Source organism: Nansenia antarctica (assembly GCF_963989245.1).
Source record: "Nansenia antarctica genome assembly, chromosome: 14".
Lineage (NCBI taxonomy): Eukaryota > Metazoa > Chordata > Actinopteri > Argentiniformes > Microstomatidae > Nansenia > Nansenia antarctica.
This window is the reverse complement of record NC_137684.1, coordinates 9,509,369-9,521,892: the sequence shown is the minus strand read 5'-3', so window position 1 is coordinate 9,521,892 and position 12,524 is coordinate 9,509,369. Positions and strand designations below refer to the sequence as shown.

The following is a 12,524-nucleotide window of genomic DNA, read 5'->3' as shown; positions in this document are numbered from 1 at the left end:
GCTGATGACACACAGATTTACATCACCACAAACTCCACCCAGAACCCACCCCTCACTCACATCGAAACCTGCATCTCCGCAATAAAAACCTGGCTCACACACAACTTCCTCAAACTGAACAGTGAAAAGACCGAAGTCATCCTCATCGGCACCAAATCCACCCTCAATAAAACCGGACCCATCACACTCACCATTGACGACACTACCATCACCCCCTCCCCCCTGGCTCGCAACCTCGGCTTCATTCTGGACCCCACCCTCTCATTCGATCCCCACGTCAGTTCCATTGTCAAGACATCCTACTTCCACCTCCGAAACATTGCAAAAATCAGACACTGCCTCTCCCCCCCCGCTGCTGAATCCCTCATCCACGCCTTCATCTCCTCCCGCCTCGACTACTGCAACTCCCTACTCACCGGTATCACCTCCCGCTCCCTCCATAGACTCCAGATGGTCCAAAACTCTGCTGCACGCCTCCTCTCAAACACCCGCTCCCGTGACCACATCACTCCTGTCCTCCACTCTCTCCACTGGCTCCCCATCAAAGAACGTATACAATTCAAAGTCCTCATCCTCACATACAAAGCCCTCCATAGCCTGGCCCCCCCTTACCTGACTGACCTCCTTCTCCCCCACCGCCCTACCCGTACCCTCCGATCCTCATCCATTGTTCCCCTCACTGTCCCACCCTCAAAACTCAAAGGCTTCGGTCACCGTGCCTTTTCACGAGCCGCACCCCGCCTCTGGAACTCTCTCCCTCAACCACTCAGAGACTCACCCTCACTCCTCACTTTTAAATCCCACCTCAAAACCTACCTGTTCTCCCACGCCTACAGCCTCCCCTACCCCTAGCCATCTCCCCCATCCCTGCCACCCCCGCCCCCCCCCTGGACATGCATACAACCTCCCCTATCCCTAACCTTCTCCCCTAACCCTCCCACCCCCCTCCCCCCATGGACATGCATACAACCTCCCCTTCCCCGTTCGTTAACTCTGTATTCTATGTGCTCATGTTATCTGTTGCTTGTTGTTTCTGTGTTTTCCGTTTTTCCCATATTGTCAGCGTCTTTGAGCCTCGGAAAAGCGCTTTATAAATCCAATGAATTATTATTATTATTATTAGACCACTATCATACAACAGAATTCAAATAGGCTGGGAAAAATTAAACCAAAGGCAAGGTTTATTAAAAACATACATGCACACACACACACACACACACACACACACACACACACACAGATATACAGACACACACAGATGCATACGTACACACACACCACACATACACGTACACACACACACACACAGATATACAGACACACACAGATGCATATGTACACACACACCACACATACACGTACACACAAACAGACAGATATACACGCACACACGCACGCACGCACACATTCAGTTAGGGCAGCATACTCTCACCAACATGCATACACATATGTTTCAATACAGTAGACCTAATGTAGGATAAAGAACATATCCTGTCCATATAACATCCCAATAACTCTTAGTTAAACAAAAAGGGATTTAAGAAACAAGACATAATGTGACTCATCCCACCAAGGGAGACACACGTCCTAGGACCATCTAGGCACCCAAAAGGCACCATCTAGGCGTCCAAAAGGCACCATCAAGAGGGCACAACAGCGGCTATACACCCTGAGATGCCTCAGGAAAGAACACAACAAGCAGGAGATACTGGTGGCCTTCTACCGCGGCGCAGTGGAGAGCATCCTCACCTACGGCATCTGCAACTGGTTCTACAGCTGCACAACAGCGGAGAGAAATGCGCTACAGAGAGTCGTGAGAACAGCACAGAAGATCACCGGCGCCCCCCTCCCCTCTCTGGAAGAGCTGTACAACACACGCTGTCTCAGGAAGGCCTCCAAGATCTCCAGGGACCCGACCCACCCTGGGCACGTACACTTTATCAGGCTGCCCTCGAAAAGGAGGTACAGGACCCCGGCCGCTAAGACAAACAGACTGAAGAACTGCTTCTACCACAGGGCCGTCAAGGCCCTGAACACAGCAAAGGCCTAAGTTCTGGGCCCAGGACAGTCTGGACGGATTGTATGGCAGCTAGTGCTGAGGCACAAACATGTACATTTCAAGCCTGCAAACTGTGACACTTTAAATAACGTGAAAAAATACTTTTGTGCAATATGACAACCCTAGTTGACTATCTGTGCAGTATAGTACAGTGGATTGTGTACATAGCCTTTATTTATGTAAACCAGCTCCTTACCTTCTTGTGATTTTATTCTTTTTCTAAAAGTTTTTTTTTTTTTTTCCTTTCCTAACACCAGGGGAGCCACCCCTTCTAAATTTCGTTGTTTGGTACCTGTACTGTAGCAATGACAATAAAGTCCATTCATTCATTCATTCATTCATTCATTCATCTCCCCTCCCTAATTCACCATTTGAACAACAACAGTGTTCTCAGACAGGTTTGGGTTTGGTCATGACGTGCTCCACTCAACCAAAAAAAAGATCTTCATGACTTCATGTGCCTCAGCTCGTCTGATTTCGAGTCCAGCAGCTTCTCAGTTTCGACCAGTGTGTTCTGTTTTTCTTTGCATCTTCTTCTCAGGGTGTTTGATTTTGTGAGCAGCTGGGCCATTAATGATCCACATTTCCCCTCTGCCTGCTCGGCTAGCTGATCAGCATCTCTTTGGAGGGAGTGGCACACCTCTGTCAGAACCTTTTTCTTTTTCTTCAGGTCTTCTATGTCCTCTAGAACGGCTTTTCTCTTGAGGCCCTGTGCAGAACTCAGTTTCTTCCTCCGTTCATCTTCCAGGTAAATCCTGTACTTTGACCTTGCAGAGGTCTGAACCCATGAACTCCTTGGTGAGAGGTACCTTGAGAACACCCCCACAGACACAGACCTTGTCGCAGATCAACCTCAAAGCTTCCATCGACCTTTCAAGGATGTTGCACGTTTCAACCTCCTTGTTGATGGAGAATCCTCTTTCTACCGTGGCTTGTCCATGGGACAGAAGTAGAAGGCTCTGAGAAAACTTGGACAGCTCAGGGTAAGACTGGCTGAGTGCTGAGTGCAGGAACACATCAAGCCGCTCCTTCAGGGGCTGAAAGGAGAGGAATCTCTCATCTCTCGCCTCAAGAGAGAGAAAGCTCTGGAACTGTTGGACGATCACATCACCTGGAACAGGGGAAATTAAATAAATATTACTAATAGGTTAAATTAAATTCTAGTCATTTAGTTAATCTTTCATTGGACAAATACACGGCAAAGTGTCTGTAAAGTAATTAAAAGGAAAGCAGTGTAGTGTAGATATCTTCTGTGTTACTATTATTTCATTCGGATGCATTTGAAAAGACACTTTCACACTGACAAAAGAATGCAAAGAAAATGGTCTTAGCCTACAGTAACCTATCCACTTCTACTCTCTGTATATTTGTCCTACCAGCTGAGACGCCTCCTGCCAACTGCTTGTCCTGCAGCATTGTTTGTACTGTTGTCTTCATCTTTGCGAGGCACCACTCTGCATCTCTGTGCATGCTTGTGGGATCCAAACATCCAATGGCCCTGATCACTGGAATTTTCAGGGGGCTTTTCTCCTGCACTTTCTTAACCATGTTAACCAGGCCCTGCATGCACTCTTTCCTGAAGGTGAGCACAGAAAGCTCACCTACCCTGCTTCCTGGCTTGCCCTGAAGTGCCCGTGACAAATAAGGAACAGACTATAAACATAGGCTATAAATTATGTAGAAGGTAAGCTTTATAGTCTAAAAAAAGTTTCTCCATATCCGCTATTATTATTATTATTAATTAATAATAATAATACAAACAGCAGAATAAGATGTACAAATTGTAGTTGGATTGGTGTACAGATAGAGCAAATCCAGACATACATCCCTGAAAAGAAAATAGGCAGTATCAAAATTACCTTGATGGCAGTTTCAGCACCCAGGCCTATGTCAACATCCTTGTAGGATACCCTGTCCGCCTCATCAGCCACGTCAATTTTGGTCAGCTTCAGGGGAGTGGCGTCTTGCAGGAGCTCCCCCTTTACAAACCGCCGCAGGAGACTCTTAAAAGGATATAGCAAGCAATCAGTGACAGAAATATCCTACTAGCCTACCATTAAACAGATAATTGGTGTGAGTGTGTGTGTTTGCATCAATGTTTTATCTCAAGTGACTTGGCCAATCTATGTAAAACTGCACATGGCATTGAGGATGGATTGGCAGAGGGGCACTATTTTGCAGAGTTGTGGACCACCACAAATCCACGGGTATGGACTAGTTAATATAGATTAATCATAGTTGAATTAGGCCCTAGTGTAATGACTACCTTCAGCAGCTCACTCAAATCTTTGGCCAAGAAGGGCAGAACTGGCTCATCAGTTTGATAGTTGGTCAGGAAGGGCCTGAAGGTCCTGGATATTGCCAGGAAGAACTGGAGCTTGGCGATGATGAGGGGATCCGCTTGTGCTGCCTCAATGATGTCGTAAGAGGCAGTACCGGGGTTTGGGAGCTTCTTCTGCTGGACTGCATCCATGTACATCATGATCATTGGCCACACTAGAATTGCCCTCTCTGACACAGGGACATTTTCAACCCACCTGTGCAAAAATGGACAATGTCAGGTCACTCCAATTTTAATTGTGTCATTTTACTTCATTGTTGCCACATAAAAACACAGACATTTCAGGCCAAGCCCTTTCTCAATGTGTATTCTCAACCTACCCGTGGCCACAGAATGGTAGCGGAAAGCAGGTGGACCCAGTCAAGGCAGTGAAGTCTTCCCTCCTAGCTGGAACATTGTGGAAAAGGAAATGGAGTGCTCGAAGGAGCTTGTCCAGCTGCCACATAGTAAAACCTGCCTTCACTGCATTGTGGATGGTGTGAAGCCCACAGCTTCCAACATTGACTAGATGAGCACCATACAGCTCAGCATGCTCTTTCTGGAGGAGGTCTGCCAACTTCAAGTTGACATTTGGGCCGTCCATACTGATGGATAGAAGCTGCCTCATATTGAGTTTTGCAACACATTCCTGTGAATAGACACAGCAATTAGTATTTAATGACAATATTCATTAAATGTTTATTCTTGAAATACACTGCCATTCAGACATTCAGTAAGATATTAACTATAGCCTAATTTCCACTCATCATTATATGTAAATTACTTCCAAGCCATTCAAGCTAAACTGAACTGCTAGCCTGGTCACCCAACTTCACTCCTCAAGAATAATGAAGACAATTTGCTAGTTAAAGGACCCACAATAACCACACACACACACACACACACACACACACACACACACACACACACACACACACACACACACACACAATCAATCAATCAATCAAAATCACACATCCAACAGTAACCTTATTAAACCACTCTCTGTGTCACATTTATCCCTAGGGATACATTTTTATCCTTACTGACAGACAACCACCCTCTCTACCGTCCATGCCTCCTCCTCCCCAATCCCATCAACCTGTGTCGAGTCACTTGCCACATCCCAATCTCATCTATTAATCTACACTTTAGCCACACGATTGTCCATAAGTATAAGTATGAAAAATGTAAATAAACGTACTTTGATGTGATGCAGCAGGTCGTCAGCTTTTCCGTGTCCCAGGAATTGAGAGCCAATGTACCGTGATTGAACACGGTCATCCTGCCAAAACCGAATGTGGACGTCGAGCTGTTTCGTTTTTGTTGACTGGTTGAGAGACTCGTCAAACATCAGCACAAACTGGCCAGCCTTGTTAATGGTGTCAATGAGCTGCTGCTTAAAGTATGGTGCTATCCCGAATCTTATATCCAGTTTTGTCCTTGCCACAGGAGAACGTCTTGGCAATGTCCGAGTCTGGAAACATTGCCTTGAAAACATCGGAAATGTTTTCGTTTGAGTTCAGTGAGTGGTGTTTCACCGCTGTGTCGAGACACCATATAATCTCCGCACGCAGTGTTTGTGTGCCGCCCAGAGCCAACCTGATGTCGGCAAAAGACGAGGCAGAGGTGGCTGCCCTGTTAGTAGCCACGGTCGTAGCTGTAACGTGAGCTTCATTGGGTGCGGCTGGTGTAACGTCGGCAGTAGATTTAGGTAGTGTTGCAACGGCAGTAGCACAAACATTTACAATAGAGAGCTGCCGCTCTCGGTGACCAACGGCGGCCTTGTGGCTAGCGCCATGCATGTGCGACTTAACCCCGTTGATCCCCATCGATGCAACACTTATTTTCTTTTTACATATACAATACGCCTCCCTGATGTTACCGGCGACTGGTTGCAGGCAGCCATGGCTTAAAGTCTGGCACATCCAACCAGGACTCCGCAAATGTACACTTTCCCATTGTTATTTTTTTACACTTTCCACTTGGTTTCTACATAATGATTCAAAGAAATTCGTTTTCGTCTTTCGCTCTCAGGGCGTCATGTGACGTAACCTCGGGGTTATGCATTACGTTAAAGTTTCCGGTTCATCTTAGTTTTTTTAATAAAACTAATAAATTCACGAACTTTTACTAAAAGTTTTTAGGACAAACTCTTTGGACAGAGTCTAATTCAGAAAAATACATACAAAATTCAAGACCTCATAAAATCGTGATAAGACTTTTTAATACTTATTAAGGGTCTTGATTTTCCCAAAATCGATTTATCAACTTTTAATACTTTTCAAGACACCGCGGACAATGTGTGTGTGAATGGGTGGATGAGAGGCCGTTGTAAAGCGCTTTGGATAAAGGCGCTATAAGTCAGTCCATTTACCATTTCGTAAATTCGCTCTGAGAGCGCCGGAGCGCACAGTGTGTTCAACGGCAAGGGACCAAGTAATTTGATTGGACAAGAGGCATTCCATGAGTGCTGATCAGATTTCCAGAGCGAATTTACGAAGGCAGCCTATATCTTTTATTGTGTCATTTAGAATGTATAGAAGTTCTTATGCTGTTTATCACTACCATGACAACGGATGTAAAACATTCAAAAGTAAGTAACTTCAGCTCAGTGCAGTGCAGTGTTCTACATTCATTTGCAAACATGGACAAAGAGAGAGAAGATATTGAGAGACAGTGGGAGGATATAAGGAGTGCTATGGAGGCCTTGGAGAAGAAGGAGGAGGAGATGGAAGGAATGGAGGTGGCCCTCTTTGAGGAAAGGAAGCAGCTCAACAGAGACAACATGGTGTTGAGCAGGAAGCAACAGCAGGTGGAAATAAAGGTAGAGTGGTGGAAAGAGAAGACAGACATCTTATTGGAGGACAGGGAGGAGTTGAGGGCAAAGGAGGAGGAGGTTGAGAGGAGGAGTGAGGAGATGGAGAGAGAAAGGCAGGTGATGGAAAGAGAGAGACAGGAAATGCAACAACAGCGTTTGAAGAACAAGAAAGAGGAGGAACTTCTGAGGAAGGAGAGAGAGGAGATGGCTGAGAAGGGAGAGAGGCTCTGGCAAAAGAGGCTCAAACTAAACAGAGCTCAACAGGAGCACATGCTCAAAACATGGAGCGACACTGATGCCCTGACTAACCAGAGAGGACTGCTGGAAGAAGAGAGAGAGAAGTTAAAGGAGAGGGAGAGCAAGATGAACTTGAGAGAGAGTGAGGAAATGGAGAGGATGGAAAGAGAGAGACAGGAAACCGAACAGCAGCGTTTGAAGAACAAGAAAGAGGAGGAACTTCTGAGGAAGGAGAGAGAGGAGATGGCTGAGAAGGGAGAGAGGCTCTGGCAAAAGAGGCTCAAACTAAACAGAGCTCAACAGGAGCACATGCTCAAAAAGCGTTTGAAGAACAAGAAAGAGGAGGAACTTCTGAGGAAGGAGAGAGAGGAGATGGCTGAGAAGGGAGAGAGGCTCTGGCAAAAGAGGCTCAAACTAAACAGAGCTCAACAGGAGCACATGCTCAAAACATGGAGCGACACTGATGCCCTGACTAACCAGAGAGGACTGCTGGAAGAAGAGAGAGAGAAGTTAAAGGAGAGGGAGAGCAAGATGAACTTGAGAGAGAGTGAGGAAATGGAGAGGATGGAAAGAGAGAGACAGGAAACCGAACAGCAGCGTTTGAAGAACAAGAAAGAGGAGGAACTTCTGAGGAAGGAGAGAGAGGAGATGGCTGAGAAGGGAGAGAGGCTCTGGCAAAAGAGGCTCAAACTAAACAGAGCTCAACAGGAGCACATGCTCAAAAAGCGTTTGAAGAACAAGAAAGAGGAGGAACTTCTGAGGAAGGAGAAAGAGGAGATGGCTGAGAAGGGAGAGAGGCTCTGGCAAGAGAGGCTCAAACTGAACAGAGCTCAACAGGAGCATATGCTCAAAACATGGAGCGACAGCGACGCCCTGACTAACCAGAGAGGACTGCTGGAAGAAGAGAGAGAAGAAATGAAGATGGACAAAAAACCGAGGGAGGAAGCTCTGACAAAAGAGAGGCAACGGATGGTGAGTGAAAAAGAATGAATAGAAAGAGATATAATCTACAGTAGTCTATAGTCTGACATCTGAGGCTGTGTTATGGTTGGGGGGAAATGTGTAGGCTATACCTTGACCTAACTACCATGATCTGCTTCCTGATTTGTGGACCAACGTCACTACTCTGACTTTGCATTCTACCTCCTCTTCTTTCACCAATCACCTCTAACCCCCTTATGTCCTGTTTTGACTTTGTTGCAGGTGAACATGGGCCATAAGGATCACCTAACGGTCACCACAATCGCAGCAGCCTGGGCCCTGAATACCAGCTACCTCCACTCAGAAAAATCCCAGGCAGGCTCAGGTAATACATCCCATACACTACATGAGTGTGTGAGGGTTTGTGTGTGTGTGTGTGTGTGTGTGTGTGTCCATACAGTTCATTATCAAGGTATAACAAAAGAGCTTAAAGTATTATTTCCAGTGGAGTGGGGCCTATAGACTAATATAATCAGCTGAGCTCACTTGACATTGGCCCTGCCTGAATACAGTGATTCTGTTGCAGGAGATGGCTTACTGACCTGATTGGCTAAGGAACTGGAGAGGAGAGGAAGGAGCGGAAGACAAACTTATTATTGATAACAAACTTGATTATAAATGCTTTCACCATTTCATCTGTGACTACTTTGAACTGCAACTAGGGAGTTACTATGGCAATTCTTGAATGGCCAAGTCAATCTTTACATTTAATCCAATTGAACATAATTTCCTGATAAGAGTTTAGGCAAAATGATCTAAAAACAAACAAGTGAAGATGGCTGCAGTACAGGCCATCCCCAGACAATACCCAGCATCTAGTGAGGTCAATGGGTTGCAGATTAGTTATTGCAGTTATTGCATAATCCAGGGTTCCCGCACCTTCTGAAACATCAAATTCAAGCACCTTTCAAGGACTTTCAAGACTCAATTCCCTCAAAGTCAAGGACCCAACACGGCATAGTTTGAGACGCATCTAGATGAGAATTGATATAATAGGAACTATCCGCTCACAGACAACAATTAAAAAGAGAGGCTTGAATGTGTGAACACTAGATGGTCTCTTGCCTTCTCTATCACAGAACAGCAAAACAATATATTGTGAAATATGTGTAAAGTTAAGCAATACAGAGACTTATTTACTAGTTGACGAGCTAAGTAAAACATTTTTGAATATATATTAAAAAAAAATAGAGAGAGAGAGAGGAATTCAAGCACTTTCAATGACCCATGTCTATTTTGAAAAACTTTTAAGGCCTTGATTTTTTTTCTCTCAAATTCACAAACTTTCAAGGATTTCAAGGACCCGTGGGAACCCTGCTGACTGTTCACAGAAGTTTTATTTCAATTTTCAAATAAGAAAAACCCCTGACCCGACATGTACTGTACTACCACACCACTCCTCCCTCCATCCCTCTCCTCTCTCCCTCCTCCCCTGTCCCCTGCTTGCTTCCTCCCTCCATCCCTCTCCTCTCTCCCTCCCTCCTCCCTCCCTCCTCCCCTAGCCCCTCCCTCCTCCCCTACCCCCTCCCTCCTCCCCTCCCCTCTCTCTCCTCCCCTCCCCCCTCCCTCCCTACCTCGATGGAGGGAGGAAGCAAGCAGAGCCTCACCAGGTGCGTGCGGCTGACAGTGGTCCTTCAGATCCTCCAGCCTTTCACAAACGGTCTCCATGGCGACACCGCAGTCCATCCCTCCGCTGGAACTGACCAATAGCAGGCGGGGCTCCTTGATGCGCCGAGCCCTGGCGCCGATGGGCCGCCTCCCATCGACCCTCACGGCCACGTTGACCACGGAGCCGCCGTGTTCAAAGGCGATGGGGGGCGTGTCACTCCAGCCACCTGGGGGGGAGATTACTGCTGTTGACTGGTGGTGTGTTCATAAGAACTTGTAATAATAATAATAATAATAATAATAATAATAATAATAATAATAATAATACATTATGGTCAAATGCCCCCTCCATGGCTGTTCTCGTTTAACAGATGGATGGTAAATGGACTGCACTTATATAGTGCCTTTATCCAAAGCACTTTACAACAGCCTCTCATTCACCCATTCACACACACATTCACACACCAATGGCGGCAAGCTACCATGCAAGGCGCCGGCCCGCTCATTGGGAGCAATTTGGGGTTCAGTGTCTTGCCCAAGGACACTTTGACATGTGGCCAGCCGGGGCTCGAACCGCCGATCTGCCAACCTTCCAATCATTAGACGCCGACTCTACCTTCTGCGCCACAGCCACCCCACATTAGACTTATATAGTGCTTTTCTAGACACTCAAAGACGCTTTACAAACTGAAAAGATTGAGTAGTAATAATAAAAAGAAACAAAATAAATAAATAAAAGAAAGTATAGGGGCGTAATTGAGGTAGTGCTGGGGACACATGGGAAGGGGAGGGGGAGAGGGAGAGGGTTAACTGGTGAAGGCGAGCTTGAAGTAGTGGGTTTTGAGGGCCTAATATCTCCAGGCTTACTGCTGTGACTGGTGGTGTGTTAACACTAGAACAGCCGTGCCTTTTTTACCTACTAAAAGAGCTGCCTCTTTACAATGCTCAAGCTGCTACTTACACACAACGACCACTAGTTGGCCATCTGTTCAATTAGCCTGCTTCCTACTAGCTTATCCTGATGTGATTTTGAAAATGTAAGGATACTGGGTGGTAGAACGCACATATCTAGGAAAAGTCATGAAAGGAGGGTCCTGAAATTTGATAGAGTGCAAAGATATAACATTTTTCTTTAGTCACAGAGGTCAAATGACCCCTCATGGCTGTTTTAGTGTTCATAAGAACTGGTGAACCAGGCCTCTGCGACTCACCTGATAGGTCCAACCTGGCAGGACACTCCACTTCCTGCCACGCCCCTATGGGCATCACCTCGCCACGACCGATGGAGACGTACGCCTGTGCTGACATCACAGCTTGGCGTAGCAGCACCTGCCCAGCCCCCTCGTAGTGTCGCGCCGCACGCACTAGCAAGTCTGTCCTGTAGAGGGCAGCAACACATCCACGCAGTAGGTCACACTAACACTACTAATACTGCATGTATTATTGACTCGTGTAAATGACAAAATAATGATCTGTTTCCATTGTCGCAAACTCAAAGGCTGCATCACGATAATCTTGACCGGCTTCATTTCTAATACAGCCACTTTTGACTTTTGGATTTTTGTTGCAAGTAATTTACATCTAATTTAGGCTTAAGAAGGTACAGTATGTAACATTTCGAGCTTTCTAAAAGCTTCCTAATGGTTGTAACGACTCTACGTTTAATAATTAGCAATCAGGGAAATAAATAAATATTTCATGAACGAATCCTGTTTTGGTCCGGAAAAAGCACATTCAGTGTTCAGGTAGTCAGGTAGTGTGCTGGTAGTCATAGTAACCAGGTAGTGTGCTGGTGGTCATAGTAACCAGGTAGTGTGCTAGTCGTCATAGTAACCAGGTAGTGTGCTGGTAGTCATAGTAACCAGGTAGTGTGCTGGGTGGTTGTACCTGCTGAGCCAGTTGAGTCTCTGGGCGGCCAGGGTCTGCACCCCGCCAGGCAGGTCCCCCCGCTCCAGCAGAGAGAAGGCATGGCTCCAGGCAGGGTTGGCGGCCGGCCCGCTCCTCAGACCCCCCCTGCCCTCCCCGGCCAGACAGCCCAGCACGTCAGCTATACAGGCCAGGCAGCGGGCCGCCACGCCCAGGTTCTCTTTGCTCCCTGCCGCGACTGGAGGTCCCAGAGAGAGAGAGAGAGAGAGGGTGGAGTGTTAAAAGGTGCGATCTCAAATTCATAGACAGAGCTTTGTGTTACTTTGAGATATCTATGTATCCCACTCTGAGCTCTCTCAGAATGAACCGATAGAGAGCAAAACGCAAAATTCTACGCTAAATACTGGTGGGAAGCCTGCATGACCCCATCGCCAGGAAGTCCTCGTTTTTAAACCAAAAATGTCTTAGAACCCTAGCCTCATGCCTAGTTCAGTGCCATTTTAATTATGCAATCAGCTCATGGTACTGGAACCTCAACAAACCTCTGAAAACTAAACTTCAAACAGCACAGAAGAAATTAATTAGAGTGGTGTTGGGCTTCCGTTACAAAGCGCACGTTGGAAAGGCCCAAT

The 12,524-nt window shown here is 46.4% G+C and overlaps 1 protein-coding gene across 1 annotated transcript in view; it reads right to left on the bottom strand.

Moving 5' to 3' along the window:
- LOC308170553 (L-fucose kinase-like) overlaps positions 1-12,524 on the bottom strand; it is a gene marked incomplete at both ends in the record, with an annotated part of 33,339 nt that overhangs the window by 7,786 nt on the left and 13,029 nt on the right. The window contains 3 exons of the mRNA XM_080545351.1: positions 10,026-10,253; positions 11,238-11,404; positions 11,914-12,130. Coding sequence (XP_080401477.1) covers positions 10,026-10,253; positions 11,238-11,404; positions 11,914-12,130 — 612 coding nt within the window. The remainder of the gene's footprint in view (positions 1-10,025; positions 10,254-11,237; positions 11,405-11,913; positions 12,131-12,524) is intronic.